Source organism: Lissotriton vulgaris, chromosome 5, assembly GCF_964263255.1.
Source record: "Lissotriton vulgaris chromosome 5, aLisVul1.2, whole genome shotgun sequence".
Lineage (NCBI taxonomy): Eukaryota > Metazoa > Chordata > Amphibia > Caudata > Salamandridae > Lissotriton > Lissotriton vulgaris.
In genome coordinates this window covers 92,346,427-92,364,503 of record NC_141693.1, presented here as the reverse complement: position 1 = coordinate 92,364,503, position 18,077 = coordinate 92,346,427, and the positions used below count along the sequence as shown (strand labels likewise).

At 38.3% G+C, this 18,077-nt stretch overlaps 1 protein-coding gene across 1 annotated transcript in view; it reads right to left on the bottom strand.

The window, feature by feature from the left end:
• LOC147710284 (solute carrier family 2, facilitated glucose transporter member 8-like) overlaps positions 1-18,077 on the bottom strand; it is a 171,881-nt gene that overhangs the window by 70,494 nt on the left and 83,310 nt on the right. Inside the window, exon 8 of the mRNA XM_086919341.1 lies at positions 14,699-14,854. Coding sequence (XP_086775467.1) covers positions 14,699-14,854 — 156 coding nt within the window. The remainder of the gene's footprint in view (positions 1-14,698; positions 14,855-18,077) is intronic.

The window sequence follows — 18,077 nt, the reverse complement described above, 5'->3', positions numbered from 1 at the left end:
TTATAAAACTACCAGGAGAGGTTTTTTTTATTTTTGCCTTTTCAGCCTAGGTGTAACTCTTTGCTTTGTGGTATATTATTAATAAGTATGGGGAGAAGAAGGCAGAGGGTATTGTGGGTTGGCAAAGTCCTAAGAACACAGCAATTGACTATATGCTAGAAAGATCTATTAGCGTGGTAAGAGCGGAAATACATTTAACTAAAAGGAGACTCTCCCTTGATCTGGCTGTGGGCCCCATGGATGGCAATGTAGAGAAATCCAGTCAAACACTCCAAGACCAAGAAATGTTTGAGGGTTCAGATAGTAATCACAAACAAGGGAAAACAGGGAGTCTTGGGGAGCGCGATAAAGAAACTAGCCCTCCTAAAACCAAAAAAGCAAAGAGGTCTATTAAAACAAGAATTAAGGCTAACCAACTAAAACATAAGGAGGGTGGAGAAGAAAGGCAAGGTCCCCTTACCGCCATAGTGGGGTCAATAATTTCTAACAGAGAGGCTACGGACTCTTGACCCCCCTTGGATTCTGTTAAGAGCTTATGGCTGGAAGAGAGTACAGACCTCTTTAGAGATCTAATTAAACAGGAAATTGTCCCTCCCTTGTTAAGATTAGCCTTAAATAACATCATCAGCGAAAGACAAGGGGGGTGGGGGGTGGAAATCTGGTGACACCATCATCGGACACAAGAATGAACTTGACTAATAATGAATTGATGGGGGACTTGATACTATGAGACAACATAATCAAAAAACAAGTAAAGCACTGGTCCCCTCAGCAATTTCAATCCCTTCCATGGAACCAGTAAGGAATGTTAGTTGCAATGGGGATCACTGAAATAATATAGACTGCCAAAATATCGACCTGCAAAAATATCGTTGCCAAAATATCGACAGACAAAATATCGACTTTCTATCTACAAACAGGTAAGTACAAAAATATCAAGTACAAAATATCGTTAACAATAATATAGATGTAAAAAATATCGACTTTATTAAAAACAGTGTTAAATTAAATTAATATTAAATTTTATTGACTAAAATATACTTAAAAATACTTAAATTAAATTATAATAATTAAATAATAAATGAAAATAATAAAAAAAAATTACAATCTTATTTGTTGACCCTGAACCCTAAAATATACCCCTTTACCCAAAAACCCAAAACTGACCCTGAACCCTAAAAATACCCCTTTACCCAAAAACTAAAAACTGACCCTGAACCCTAAAAATGCCCCTTTACCCAAAAACTGAAAACTGACCCTTAACCCTAAAAATGCCCCTTTACCCAAAAACTGAAAACTGACCCTGAACCCTAAAAATGCCCCTTTACCCAAAAACTGAAAACTGACCTTGAACCCTAAAAATGCCCCTTTACCCAAAAAACTGAAAACTGACCCTGAACCCTAAAAATGCCCCTTTACCCAACAACTGAAAACTGACCCTGAACCCTAAAAATGCCCCTTTACCCAAAAACTGAAAACTGACCCTGAACCCTAAAAATGCCCCTTTACCCAAAAACTGAAAACTGACCCTGAACCCTAAAAATGCCCCTTTACCCAAAAACTGAAAACTGACCCTGAACCCTAAAAATGCCCCTTTACCCAAAAACTAAAAACTGACCCTGAACCCTAAAAATACTCCTTTACCCAAAATGTATCAATATTATTTAATTACCAATTAATTATTAATTAACAATAACAATAAAGTAAATATATTAGCACATTAGCTGTAATTATTTTAATAATTAATATTATTTTTTCCCAATTAATTACTTAACAATAACACAAAATTATATATATTAAAATGTACTCTAATTAATGTAATTAACTAATTACAATTAATCAATTACCAATTAATTACTAATTCAAAATATGTACAAAATTATATTAATTAATTAACTAATTATTATTAATTAACAATTAATTATTAATTATAAATATTAACAAACATATATTAATTAATTAATTATTATTAAATCACTTCCCACCCTATTCCCCTATAAACCCACAACCCGCTACAGAATTACATAACGCAATTATTAAAAAAACAAATTCCATTTAATAAAATATTTTATAACATTAATACACACTTTTCACACATATTATTACATAAAAATACACTATAAAATATTATATATTATTAAAAATTCGATATTTTTGCTATCTATATTTTAAACAGTCGATATTACTTCACTTACCTGAAAAACGATATTTTTGTAGTCGATATTATGTCCAGTCGATATTTTGTCCAGTCTATATTTAAAACTCGATATTATGTCCAGTCGATATTTTGGAGTCGATATTTTGTCTGTTCACCTTGCAATGGTTTGGACCCTGGAAGGAAAACGAGTAGGAAGGATAACCAATACAAGAGATACCCCTATCTCCCCCCCGAATGTACCCCATGCACTATTATTCTTAAGGGTGTGCCAAGTCTCCAAAAGGAGGGTGAGGAGGATTATGAATACCTGCGGAATAGATCAGCTCATGGGTTACAATTAAATTCTGGTTGGGTGGCGGACATGTCACGAGAGATCTTACATGTAAATCCATCCCAAAGAAAACTCAGAAGATTGCATTATTGTAAATTTTCATAGGCTCACTATTGTGGGAAACTTCTTACAAAGTTTAGCGCAGAGATCCCCTATCCAAGCAGAATTGAAGCCCTTCCTCTGGGTTACTTTTATCGACCGATCAGCCTGGGAGAAGTGTATCCCCTGATAAGTTAACCCTGTGGTACTCAGCAAAGGGATGAGTGCCCAGAAAACTCAAATTTCTAATGGTATACATCTCCCTACACTTGCCCTATGTAACAGGTCAGATTCACCCCACGATCCTATTTGGAAGAGTTCGATTGACATGATAATTCCAGGGAGGTGGAAATAATAGGGCAAGATACATGAAACTAGTAAAAATCATGAGTTGGAATATGGCTATAGTCAAGTGCAAAATGAATAATCTGTATTGACATAGGTTCTTAATACTCGCTAATATAGTCTTTCTTCAAAAAACATGGCTTGAGGAGAATTTACATGTGGTTGTTTATTTTTCAATCTCAACACCGGTTATACTCTCAGTACATGGGAGAGCAAAAACTGGTCTAGCGATACTCATCTCAAAAGACATATACATTAAGGTTGTAAAGATAATTACACAATCTCCCATGTATCAGTTGGTTCATCTTACAATTAACAAAAGGTATGAGATTGTTTTAACTAATTATTATAACAATCTTTTGTATAATACCCATGGTAGGGTAGTAGTGGAATTAGGAAAGAACCTCAAAACTTTCCTGACCCAGTTAGCCGCAGATTCTATATATATTTGGGCTGGAGATTTTAATACCAAAAAGTGTCAGAATAAAGGTAGTGGCTTCTACGCTTAGTGGTTTTTTTAGCTATCTAGACTGTTCTGGGGCATATCAATCTCATTTCCTCCACGATCTCAATGGGGAAATATTCAATAAAGTAATATATCAGTATAATGTAGAAATAATTGACCAACATTTGAAGGAAGATGGGATTGATATGCCAACATTTTTAGGTAACAGGCATTGTTCTGTTATTGATCATATCCTTGTGAAAGCCAAGGATTTACAGTTATTTAAAGATTGCAAAACTATATGTATAGTGCTTAGTGATCATTCTGCTTTAGTTCTGACTTTAAATATCTCCTACAGTAGAGGGGAGTCTTATGAACAAGCACCCCCAATCAAGTGTTCAGAAAATAAAACTGACATTAATAAGTGGCCTGGGATAAATTAACCATTGGTGTACAAAACTGTTGTTTCTGAACAATGGGAGTCCTTTATGATATGTACCAAATGGGGGAGGACGATAGCAATATTGTGAAAACATTTGGTAACATTACTCCAGCCATCTCTGCTAAATTACATAGACCAGCAAGAAGTATAGAGAGAAGAGAAATGTCCCCACGTGGTTTAACTCATTATGTACAAAAGCGAATCAAGCTCTATTAAAAGCACTCCAGGAAACCCTAAGGAATATAGAAAATATCAGGACATTAAGGGCAAATTATAAGGCTGAAATAGGTAATCGAAAAAAGGAACTCCAGGAGCAGGCCTGAGCGGACTTGGAGCAGGCAGCTGATACTGGTGATGATACATTGTTGTGGAGGATTATAAAGTCACCATTTCTGAATGAAGGCTCCCCCCCAACTTTGGATATATCTGTTCCATCTGATGCTTGGATTTCACATTTTGGTGCAATTTTTAATACATAGAGTACCACTGTGAACAAAATAGGGGATAGTACAAAATAAATTATATTACTTTGGATTTTGTTACGGTGGAGGAAGTTAGTATCACCCTAAGGAATAGCACATTAGGTAAAGTGCCTGTGGAAGCCATTCAGCTATACCCAATATTATGGGTCCCAATTCTTAGCCATATTCTTAGTGCTGCTGCTTCTGGCCACTATCCATCAACTTGCTCTGAAAGTGTGATTGTGCACATCTTTTAGAAAGGAGATAGAGAGGGACGTTAGATGCTACCACCTTATTTCACTCCCAGATTCCTCTTTGAAGTTGGTGGGCAGAGTAATATTGGAAAGTCTGAAAGCTTTGGGCCCACAAATATGGGATTATCTCACATATACAATTTGGCTTTAGAAAGGATGTAGACACGATGGAACAGGGGATTAACCTAAACCTTATTATTAGTAAATTTGCTTTGGCAAGAGAGGGGCACATATATTTATGTTTTGCTGATTTATCGAGTGCCTTTAATCTTCTAAACCGTGCCATACTTTGTCAAGTATTAATTGATATGTGTGTCCCAAGTGTTTGCCTCCTTTCCAGATTATATGCTACCTTAACATGTTCTGTGCGATATGGTAGAAAAGGAGAATGCACTGAGAATATCTGGGTAACCCAGGGGATTAGACACGGCTGTGTGCTTGCCCCCCTTTTGTTTTCTTTGTATATTAATGGGGTGGATCATTTCCTGCAAGAAGTTAACACTGATGCCCAGAGGGTAGTCACACACCCAACCTCTATTTTCCTTTACGCGAATGAGGCGGTATTAATTTCTAGGACTGCAAATGGTCTAGAATGGATCATCCATGACTTTGTTAATTCTATGGAAAACAGAGCCCTTAAATAAAATATAGGAAAAGCTTTTGTCATGTCTTGTGAGAATAAGAAGAGACCAGGGAAAAGCTTTTATGTACAGGGACATAAACTAAAAAAGGTCAAAACTTTTAGTTATTTAGGTATTACATTTTCTCAAAAAAGTATCTGGTCTTCTCATATGGAGACAGCGAAATTACTTTTTATTAGAGTCACTTCTGTAGTTTTTAGGTATTCTAAGAGGATAGGGAATAAACCAGTGAGAGAGAGGGTGAAGTTGTACAGAAGTAAATGTTGCATGGTAGCTCTATATGGCTCACCGCTTTGGGGTGGAGAAAAGTGTATTCTATTACAAGCCCAAGAAAATTCTTTTTTTTTAAGACTCTTGTGTCTGACCAGCTCAACTTCTACTTCAATAGTACATTTAGAATTGGGTATAGAATATATTGAAGAGACCATTCAATTAAGTATTTTGAAGAAAAAAAAACATGATATTTGGTCAAAGTGGGGCACTACGTTTTATAGGGAGGTTATCAAGGATTGATTAGGTCTGGATCATTCTAAAAACGTCCCCTAGCTTAAAAATGTGAGATCCTTATTTCATGAACTAGAGGAAAACCTGAATACCCAGGAGCCCCATGGTATACTGAAATATAGTAAAGAAAGAAATTAAAACTATCCCTTTGGATAAAAGGAATACCCGAAGAGCGTATCAAGAAAAATCCAAAATAATTTTCAGATATCTCCTAGGATATAGGGTACAGGGGATACAAGATTTTCTGGTTAAAGTAATTAATGTGTATGATACATTTCTGCTCACCAGATTACGCCTTGAGACAATTAGTTTCTTATTGATTTTCCTAAGAACTTATTCATGGCCTCAAAACCTGCCTCAAAACCTGCCTAGATGCCCGTGAGATGTTATTGCAATACAATGAACTCTGAACGCTAAACCTTTCTGCAAATTGTACAGTAATATCAGAAAGTATATTATGAGATGGCATTTACTTATCTTAAACAATTACCAAATGTCCATATGTGTTTTGCTATCATTACTTTTATTAAAATGGCGTTACAAAGAGGGCAATCGTCGATTTTCCTAGATGATCTCAGATATGTTGAAAATGATAAGTATGTATCACAAAAATAGTAAACATTTTTAGTATTTTTAATTATTCATACTGTGTCGTATTTTTGCATTAGGACATTTTTGTAATATGCCTTTTGTATGAATTTTGGAAGTGTTTCACACTTTTCTATTGCTGTGCATCCCTTATGAATTTATTTATAAATTTGAATAAAGCTTTAATTGACTTGACACACTAACCTTTAAAATTGGATCCAATACAAGAGAGGGTAGCTTCCACGCTTCAACAAGCCCACAGTCAACACAACACTCATATGGTGTGGCGTTGAAGCAGACCCAAGGAACAGGAAAAAGAATGAGAAACAAATAGAAACACTGGATATTGTCTCAAAATGCATGGTTAGCCTGCTGGGCTGCACTGCTGTAGCACTAATATCTGCTGACATTCACAGTATTTCACTCTCTATTTTGCAATAAAACCCGAGATTTCCTTTTGCTTAAAAATTATGAAATGGCTTTTCATTATTCTGTCTGTATTCAACGTAAGAAGTTGATAACATACTGCAATAATATTATGCAAACACAACTCCACTGAAGGTTTTGCAAGTTTAATCAGTTCATAGTACCCTCAGGGAAATCCTTGTGGAAAGTGAACAAATGCAGTGGTGGGGTAACCTAAAGATGACTTTTCGTGAAAACAAACAAATGAAACAGTGTCCATAATTATAATGGATAATTCCTTGTGCAAAGAAACAAGTGAAATAGAGTTTGTAATCCTATTGTAAAATGACTGACATCTTGTCCATGAAACATGTGCAAACCTAGATCCTTTGCAGGTGTAATGTATGATACTTCTTTGGTTTCCAAGATGTCTTTTGTTGGGTTGACAGAATAGCAGGTGTCAAGGTCTTAAGCAGCAAGTCCCAGCTACAGCCCCCTTGTAACAAGATTACCCAGACAAGAAGCTATGGACCATGAGGATTTTTTACTTTAAATTTTCAAAATGGCCATCACCATTGGCAAGTCTCTTGAGAGCCTTATGGCCCCATGTGACATGTAGTCCTCCTTGCTTTTGGTCAGGGATTTAATTGGGTGCATTGTTTAGTCACAGGGCGTCTGTCTAGACAGCACACACACTCTGCACACCATTCCATCCTCTTCTGCTGCTAAAGAAATGCAAGTCCAGGAGCTTTGGAGTGACAGCCCATTTTGCCACACCAGGTGTAAGGTATCATCAAGTTCAGCAAAATCAGAAATCTTTTTTGTTAAGGCAAACAAGACAGAGGTGCTTCGATTTGTAAAATCAGAAACATTTCATATGCATGGGGGTACCAGACGGGATTATCATCACAGGTATCCACTTCTCTTTGACTAGTCCCTTAAGACATGTGATGTTGCTTTTAAACATGTAACCAACCCTTGAAATGGTACAACAATTCCACACTACAGATGAGACACTGTTGTCACAAGATCTCCAGTCTACTTTATTGTCCAAATGCTTAAATAACAAATGAGCCTAGAAGGAATTAAATGTTTCCTGGGTTGCAGCGTGGTACAGAGAAACTTAATGGAATGGCTCTTGAGGAAGGAAGATAGACCAGATAGAACTGAACTGCTCAGCTTAAGACCTGAATGGTTTGTTGTGAAACTTTATCACATGCAGGGATTTAAAAAAAAGGAAAAATTAAAAATGACCTCCTATTAAAGTCACTGGGAACCACTTCATTATAGTGAATTTAACAAATGATGTCAACTGTCACTGTATTTTGAATGTTTGGAATTAGACTTTGTGATGGGTCCAGTAAAACATATACTTGTTACCATACATATATATATTGTTAGGGAGTATAGTTTATTAATTTGTGACTGGTCAAATAAATCATTTATAGGTAGTTACTTTTTTATATAAAGTTTAGAAACGGTGTAATTGTACAATGTCTGATGATTCTATTTCCAAAAATATGGACTGTCTGGAAGTAGGTATTTTTTCTTGTATTCCATTTTCTGATTATTTACTTTATGACATTAACTAATCTTATTACGCATTACGCAATTAATGTACATGAAGGTGTTGTTAAATTAATCACAGTTAACAACACCTTCAGGTATATTCATTGTGGGATGGGATTAGTTAATGTGATTATTTAAAGTAAATAATCTGGAGAAGGAATTGAAGAACAAATATTTAATCCTGAATTTAGGCATGTGAGCAAATAAGCCAGTGGTTTTGGGATTTGCTGAGGTTAATTAAAATTTTATTTTTATGAAAGGAAGTAATTGTCTTTATTGATTAATACCTGAGAAGCCAGACATGATTGATTATTTCATGACGTTTTATAAATAAAGAAAGTATTTAATTAAATTTGACCCTTGACTTCCAAAGACTCCCAGATGGTGCTAAATACCGAATGCTATTTCTCAATTCCTAAGGTGTATATTTATTTATTAATGAAATACATTCATACAGCACATGGGCAGGGGGAATGTTTTAAATGAACATGAGAAACAATGAATAATGTGCTCTGTGCAATGCTCAAAGCTGTAGGAAATTATAATAAAGTAGTCTGACCAAAGGAGATTTCAATATCACTATACATTTGGGGGTCGATTCCGATTCGGGAAAAAAAAGCATCTGTCTGAATCGTATCTGGAGCCCTCTCCGTATGAATCGTACACGTCTGTCCAAATCGCGTAGTACGATCCGTATCTCGTCAATCCGTCCGAATCGACTGCGAACCGCACGAATTGCAAGGGTAAAACCGTACGACACGGACCCTCACAGTGAACCGTACGATTCATAAACATGCTGTACGACCCGACAAGTACGATCCGGACCGGGGTATGAGGACGCAATTTATACGGTCCACGTCAGGTAAGGGCGATACGTACGGACAACCACACCATCACATACACACCGTACGGTGCATACACCTTATGATCGCAGGGGTACGGTGCGTAACCCTGCAGACATGGGGTGTATGCACCGTATCCGGGGGAGGGATTTCCGTACCTGTTTTGAGGCAAACTCTGATTCTCCAGACGTTTTGGGCTCCCATAAAAAAAGCATCGTACGGTGCGTACCCAACATGAATCGTACTTGCTGGGTCGGGAAAACCTGCTTCGAACCGTACGGATGTCGTGTGCAGCGGGTTCCGAGGGAGAATCGTGCGGAGATTAGAGTCGAACGGTCTTTGTACGATACATACGGAGTTCTGCTCCTGGTACGAATCGTACTTCATCGTGCGTACGGGGACGTTGCAGGGTACGATTCGTACGTGAAAACGCTCTGTACGGCTATTCGGAGTGGTTTTTCCCGAATCGGAATCGGCCCCTTGATATTTAATCTGCAGTTGTATAATGTATGCTGCGAAAGCCATCAAGCTTATATATCAAGGGTTAAGAACTCTCATCATTTGAAAGGAGATGAGCTCTCAACAAAGTAGAACATTAAAGTAGATATGTAATAACATTTCACTGCCACATGCACAACTTAAAACTTGCATAGCACTCATTATGTTGCTGTGTTTTTGTTTTTATTTGAGCAGCTTTGCTGAACATAAAACACACCAGAAACAATGTTAGAACATTGAAGCTTTAGAAAGTGGTCAAGCTCTGTATAGAAGCAGATGAGACAAAAACAAATCTTCAAACCCACTTTTTTTTTAAAAAAATGGTGACTTGAAAATGGTGTATATTCGCTTTTCATTGGGCATGGACACAAGAACAAGGGTTATAATAATCTTGGGTATGGACATTTCCAGCCAATGGGAGGTTAATATAGTTAATATCTGTCAGTTGTTTTGACAGAGCAACTGTAAAAGCCTCATATTTTGAATTTCCAGGCTAGTTGCTACTTCCAGTGTTATTTTATCAAGGTTGGTGCACCCATAAACTAATGTCTCTCAATGCCAAAATTGTCTTTATATATCTTTTTGAGTTTGTAAAACATTATAATACGTAATTCCCTCACCCACGTTAAAATGGATGTTCTTAGTTGCTTGTGGGGCTAGCTACACACAGTATGTTAAAATCTTGCAAACTCTCATAAACAAGCAAGACACCTGCAAAGAACAATCAAAACTAGGGCAAAGTATATAATGACTCAGCCTTCCTTTATCTTGTAGCTAACTATTTAAAGTAAAAGACGAGAGATTAAAACAATTTATTAATACATAAATAATCATATTCGACTATGCAAAGTGCTTCAAGGACCTTTTGACAATAGCATATTTCAATTCAATTATTATTTTAAAGACTTTTGATCTCGACCTTTTGTTATCCAGAAATAGAAATATACAGTACGTTAATTAAAAGAAACTCATGCAGAGATCAAGAGATCAGGAATGATTATGAAAATGGGAGAAAATTGCATTTTTTCCCGATTTCATATTCCAAGTTGGGTGCAAACACCACAATTTGACTTAGAAGCTTTCCCTGTGCGAATCCGTTCAGAAATTACATTTGCAAGGGGAACATGGGAAACCATGTAAACGTTTAATATTCAAAAGAGCCAGAACCTTAAGTTATTCCCCCATTCTGACCTATGAAACTGAGAACTGGGAGGTAAATGCTGCCAGTTTTAATAATGTGACCACGTGGTAAATGTATTTCGGCTGGCCTGTTGGATTAATTAATAAAATAAGTGTTAAAGTGCTTAAAACCCTTTTCCCCAATTTGCAAGCCATGCATGTGCAGCAAAATTGCAAACTATCTGAAATCTAACTTTCAACAAAGTTAAATAGATAAGGAAGTATGGAGAACTGCAGTCTTGTTAAGTATGAAGTGGTGCTACTACATATATAAATTGCAAAGTGTATTAAAGTCTGATTTAATTTATTGAGGTGTAAGGGTTGATGGCCACCTGCTAAAAGCATGGACCTCTACTCCATGGACCTGCTTTCACACAAGAGACAAAGGGCCAAATGTATCAAGGCTTTTGCGACTCGCAAAGGCGAATTTCGGCCTTTGCGACTCGCAAACGGCCTTTTTGCATTTTTTCATATGTATGAAAAAATTGCAATTTAAGGAATCGCAAATTTTGCGATTCCTTAAATGATATGTATGAAAAATGTGGAAATTGCGATTTTGTGCTAAGAAATCGCAAATTACCACCAACTTGTAGTTGGTGGTAATTTGCGATTTCTTTTAAAAATGCCCTATTTGGCATTTGTAAGGGTGGCATGTGAGGCACATACATGCCCATAGGGCATGTATGTGCGCCACATGCAGACACATGTAAATTTCAGGGGTGCAGCAGGGTGTCTTTGAGACACCCCTGCACCCTTGAAATAATTCTCAAATTGCGATTAGCTAATTGCGAATTCGCAATTTGAGAATTATTGCACTATCATTCCTATGGGCCTCCTGGCCCATAGGAATGCATTGGAAATTATTCCTTATTTGCGAATTCGCAAAATGCAAATTCGCAAATAAAGAATAATAAGGAATCGCTAAAAAATAGCGATTTTGTACAAACATTCCATTTTGCGATTTCTAAATTGCGATTCGCAAAAAATCGCTATTTAGGAATCGCAAATCGGAATCTTGATACATCTGGCCCAAAGAATGTGTGCCAAGGTATTATGGTAGCTCTGGTAGAAAGAAATCCTTTCTGGAAGTTCATGTCTGCTTTACTGTCACCGTTTCGAAGATGGACTATTTGGTGTGGATGGGGATTTTTTTATGAGGGGTTTTTAATATGTACACTATGAAGACATTTTGTTTAGAGTTTGAATGAATGTGCAGAGGGTCTGCCATGTGTAACATGCAATACCTAAGAAGGTTACAGATGTGAGCTGCTTTTTACGGAAATTGAGCAACAATATCTAGGGAGCATCCACATCGTCTGCAGCAGGTGCAGCTAACATTTTGCCTTCATGGGGTCGTGCTTGGTTATATCATTAAACGAGACAACTTCAGGTGCCTTTATACAGTTTCAACTGAAAGTGTAGATGCACTGGCATGGTTTGCAAAAGAAAAAACTTTAAAGTAAAGTAATACAAAGTTTTTTTCCTACAATACTCTCAACCTACATGTGTTTTTTATGTAAATCAAAAATTTCCACATACTTTTCATGTTGAGTAATTTACTATTTTGCCTTTAGTCTAAGCTTCTGTGGGGGCATTTGTTTGATATTGGAATACAGTTTATGTAAAGTGAAACAGTGTTTTTGGGAGTAAATGTGTTTTGTAATTAAAGCTCCCAGTTTTATGGTATTTATTTTTTGGCCATTTCCGTCTGTATTTATCAATATTTATATTTTGACCATTTTATCTGCATTTATCCATATTTATTTAGTGTTTCGCGTATAAATGAAGTTGTAAAACTGTACATTTCCATATCTATTCAACTGATAGACGCGCACTCATACTTTCATGTCTGTTGAGTTTTAGCTATTTAAGCTGCCAAATATGACATAACAATACATCCACTGCGAAAGACTAGAATTATACCATACATGTACATTGATATATGCCATTATTTAAAGAAATTTCATCCTATTTTCAAATTTCTCATGCTGTCCATCTGCTTAGCTGCTGGCCTATAATTCATGATCGACTGCACAGAGAGTCACTTAAAAGAAGCACAATTTTCTGTATTTATCCACTTTTAAAAATAAATGCAGTCAGAAAACACATTGTTTTCTGTATGTAATTATCTGTAAAAACGGAAAACAGGGAGCCTTATTTGTAACCTATGTTTTCACTAGCTAGGTCTTTGTGTGTGCTGGAACTGTGTGACAATAGCCACTCACTGTAATCAATGCCTCTTCTCCCACACTTTTGTCAGGAGTACTGCACAAAAGACAGGCATGCAAAAGTATGGTGAAACCCCAGGACAGTTATTCTCTGCTTTCTAGGTCAAAGCCTACAAGAAAACACAGCTGTCTGGTTTCAAAAACGCCTTGGGGACATACCAAAAGCTTACCAAGGAATGCATTCAGCCCACTGTCTTTGTGTTTTCACATCCACATTTGCTTGCTTTCAATCTGCTGGCTTTATTTATTTTAGCCCTCTGGTCTTTGTCCCTTCCGCGGACCACAGCCTCTTTACCACCTCTCTAACTGACTTCTCCTATTGTTCCACGAGTGCTCACTTCTCAGGGACTATTTTGTATCTTTCTTGTAAAGCACTCCATGAAAGTGCATGTGTTTTCTAGCTGTCTTCCTTGTGTGCTTCTCTACCCACCCACAGTGCTCTACATTATTTTCTCTCTCTTGTCCCCCTCACCCTTTTGCAATCACCCTCCTACCCCTTATATAGCGGTTTGCTTTCACCACACTCTGTTACCATTGTGCCTTGCTATGTTCCTGTTGTGCTTTAGTCACTGGCCTCTGTCTATACCGCCCGTTGCAGTCCTGTTGCCCACTACCTGCTTCCATTCTGCTCCATTTCATTCTTTGCCCTATTTCTCAGCCTACCCTTTCACAGTGTTGGCTTGTTCCTGCCTGGACCACACAATAGCCACTACCATGTTTATTTGTTTTTGTTTAAAAAAGAGCCTTTCTGCAACAAAATGTTTAAAAGTGCATTAGTCACTAGTTTTTATTTACCAATCTATCTTAGATTGGAAAAAAAGAAAAAATACTTGCCTCATTTCGTAGGCGCATGCATGAGTGTTGCCGCCCGCTTACAAAATGACTCATTGGCCTCATCTTAGGGCTGTTTCTTTTTTCACTTTTAGCCATGCGGCATAGTGGTTACCAATACTGCACAGCATGACTAAAAATCATTAGCTAGGCAATGTCGTCTTCTTGACTCATTCTGGGTGGGTGTGGAATCAGAGCTCATGCAGACTTTGGGATGGCTGGTCCCCCACGACCCCTTGCATCTTCTCCTGGGAGTATTTGATGGCCTAGATGGCTCTAGAGCAGACAAACGCTTCCTTGGCACTGCAATCGCAGTGGCCAAGCGAGACAATGCGGCGGCCTGGTCTTAGGCCAAACCCCCTACTGTAGGTAAGGGCGACGAGGGGTGGACTGGTGCCCGGCCCAAGAAAAACCCCTCTGTGAGGCCAGGGGATGTCCTGAGAAGTTTGAAAAGGTCTGGGGCAAGTGGCTAAATGTGTTGTTTTGATTGCTGTGCATGTTTCTCTTCTGCCTTGCTACATTCACAAGGTGGCCTGTTCGAGGGCCTTGTACCTAGGTCTGATATCCTGCTGTCTACTGTAAATGGACTTGGTACCTTGTGCATGCTCATGCTGTCTTTGTATGTTTTGTTTACTTTAAATGCTAATAAATTTGATTATCAAAAAAAAAATCATTAGGTAATCCAAAAGGTCTCATAGGTGAGGACTATTGGCTTTCCCAATGCTTGTTCTAAACCTGGAAAGAACGCCAGCAGACCGGATGATACTGAAGTTGTTTCCTGTGGTTAAACTCTATGGTGCCAAGAAGCATATATTTCTATGTTAATTTATTGAGACTGTGGTGCTTGGTCTTTGGTGCTTGGTCTTTGGTGCTTGGTCTGTATCACAAAGGAAATGAAGAGGACACATTTTGACAAATATCCCAATAAGGTTACTCACCAGCTACAAAGGTCCCCAAACTGACAATTTCCAACCAATCAATATCTCGGGTTTTTGTAGAAAAAGATTTTTCCTCTTTTTCTTCATTTTCTTTGCCGTTATGAGTAAGGTTGAAATACACAGACAAACAAACTGCACTGACAGTCATCACAGCCCCTGTGAAAATAAAATTGGTTGATTTTATGATTAAAGCAATAATGTATTAAAGAAAAAGGATCTCAAACCCCGCTTAGAGATTCACTGATCATTGATCAGTTCATTATTATTTTACTTTAATGCGACAGAAAAATATCTATGTCCAGTATCATCTTTTTCTTGACTTTACATTGCTAAAGGCAAACAAAACTGAGGTATGAGCAGATATTTAGATTCCCACCAGAATACACTTTGACATTTTTGAGGATTCACAAACATAAACAAGCCTGACTAGAAAACTGCCCCATGGGCAGGTTTTTAAGTGCTCTTGGGGAATTTCTTGTGACTTTTCACCTAGGCTCCTTGCTATTTATGTTGATCGGAGTTCTCCATTGAAGACAACTCCACACAGCAGGAATAGGATCCTTTCAGCCAGATGCATCAACAGATGGAATTGCGATTCCTAAATAGCGATTTTTAAGGAATCGCTATTTAGGAATCGCAAAAGCCTATTCATGTAGGAATCGCTATAAAAATAGCGATTCCTACACATTCCTTGATTGTGACTCGCAAATTGCGAGTCGCAATTAAGGAATGCTGTCTCATTCATTCCTATGAACCTCCAGGCCCATAGGAATGAATTGGAGATTGCATGAGCAATGTGCGAGTACCAATAGGTACTCGCAAATTGCTCATGCAGCTTCAAGTGTGCAAGGGTGTCAAAATTACACCCTGTTGCACCCCTGAAATTGATCTGTGCACATATGTTGCACACACACATGCCCTCAGGGCATGTGTGTGCGCAACATGAAACTTTGAAAAATGCACATAAGTGCATTTTTCAAAGTTTTTGCAAATTACCATGAAGTTCAACTTCATGGTAATTTGCTACTCCTATTAGCCAAATCGCTAATTTTTGACTTGCATTTAAGGAATCTCAATTTGGGATTCCTGAAATGCAATCGCAATTTAAGGAATCTTAATTTAGAGATTCCTTAAATTGCGATTTTTGCATTTGAGATGATGCATCCCAAATGCAAAAATACCGGTCGCAAAGGGGCAGATTCTGATAATCTGCCCGTTTGCGACCGGTTTGCGACCGGTTTTTAGCTTGATGCATGTAGCTGTTTGCTCTTTAAATTTTGTAGAGGGAGAGGATTACACATGGTTAGGGATTTGGCCCAAAAGGAAACATGAAGGGAGAGAACCAGGAGCCTGTAATCACTAAGCGGCGAGTCCCTCAGAGTTAATTCATTACCCAGTTCCTCAGAGAAAGAGAGAAAAGGATAAAGTCAATCTGGCTAGGGATACCACTCCCTACAATTGTAGATTACACATTACAGGCTTCAACATCAGTGAAACAAATGAAAACAGCAAATTATTTTTCATGATGACTCGATTGAACTCATCCCCAAGCGGACAGTGTCCCCCAGACATACATGCAACCTACAAGCCGAGGATATAGAAGTCTGACAACATTTCGAATTAAAGTCCCCCATAAGCATCACCAATTAATTTCCCCTTATGGAATTTATACATTCATCCAAATCACCAAGTAATGACTCAGGCTAATCCACCTTGGGGGTATCAAACACATTGTTAAAAATATTAATTAAAAGCAACTGGGTTGATAATCACTGTAAGAGGAAGGGTTGATGGTGCAGGGGATAACAATTCAGCCATTTGACCTGAACAGGAAGCATAAGAGACATAAAAGTTATACGGCCACATATTGCCCTGTCTGAAGAACTTGGAAGAGCAGGCATACAGTGTGTCAATCCTGCCCTACATACTGGCCTATCCTGCAACATTCCATAAGGCAGGTAAGGTGCATGGCAGTATAACATCATCATGATGGGGCATACTATTTGGAAACGGTATAGCGTTTCCACCCAATTGCCATGATGAAATCCCCTTCTTCGAAAAAATGTTAGTGACAACAGTTGACAAAGATTTGCCCACAGAGTCAAACTCAATTGATCTATCCCCCGCCGACTGGGTCAATTTAGTGGATATTATTGGTTTAGGGGGTAGTCAGGCCATTTTGTCCAAATGGGCTATGAGAGCAAATCTATTAGAAGTAGCAATGGGCTGTGCCAACAGTGATGGAATGGTCAGACTGCCCTGTGGCTTATAAAAAAAAACCCAAGCGAAAGGGACTCAATGGCTGAAAGGATTGGGATTGCAAAACGGATCTTCATCAATATCTCTTTAGTGACTCGTCTATCCTTAAAGTTAATCATTATGCAGTCATTCCCATCAAGCTTCGGTGAGCTACTGACCCAGGCAACCCTCCACACAAGATTATTCTGGTTGTGTATTAATTCTCGCCCACCCAGTCTGCATTTAATCCAATGAACCACTTTGTTAGCTAGTTGGTTAAGCTCATCCGTTATATCGCCTCTCAGCGGACGTACGTTCTTCAACATAACAAAATATGGGGCTGTCATGGGGTAAGTGAAGCATAGAGTGACTGTGACAAGTTGAGCGACTCAGAGGTTTCCTGGCCCACGATGACGTACCTCTCAGGCTACTTGTGAGTTGTGTGAATATCTTCGATATACCCTCTGTCAGGAGATCGTCCTTGAGACCCATAGACTTTTTAGAGATCATAGTTACTGAGGCCCTTTGGCCTATGGGCTGCTTCGAAAAATATCAGTTGAGCCAACCCCGGGTGGACCCCAATAATGGGGCCCTGACAGCATGCTGCAAAGGTCAAGTCTCTTAGGGCTGCTTCCACTATCCAATACCGGGCTCAGCACACTCGCAAGGAATGACACAACCCTTTCATAGGTTTGATCCACACTGTCAGAAGTAATTTGACCAATGTTGCTTACTGGATAACACTGAGGGTAAGGATTAGATGCACAGGCTGGGCTACGGGGCCAAGTTAGGTCTTGAGCACTGTCTTTTTGACTTAGTACCTTTCTCCACTCTCTTTCTCTTCATCCCAGTGCTTTTTAAACTTCACTTTTTCCCTGTCATTAGCGATGTTGCCAAATTATCCAGCGGTGATGGCAGGGCTGGAAGAAGGTGTAATGGAATGAGCCCTGCAGCAGCGGAACATTTGGTTAGATATGGAAAAGTCGGAGCGATCGTTGAAGCAGCTGTCACAATCGTAAGAGAGGGTCCATGATCTGAGTCCCAAGAAGAGGATAGTAAAAAGTGTTGCTCAACAAGTTCTATCTCCTTACTGATTACCCCAGCCTTCTAGCTGTAAAATGCCATCTAGAGTGGATAGGTT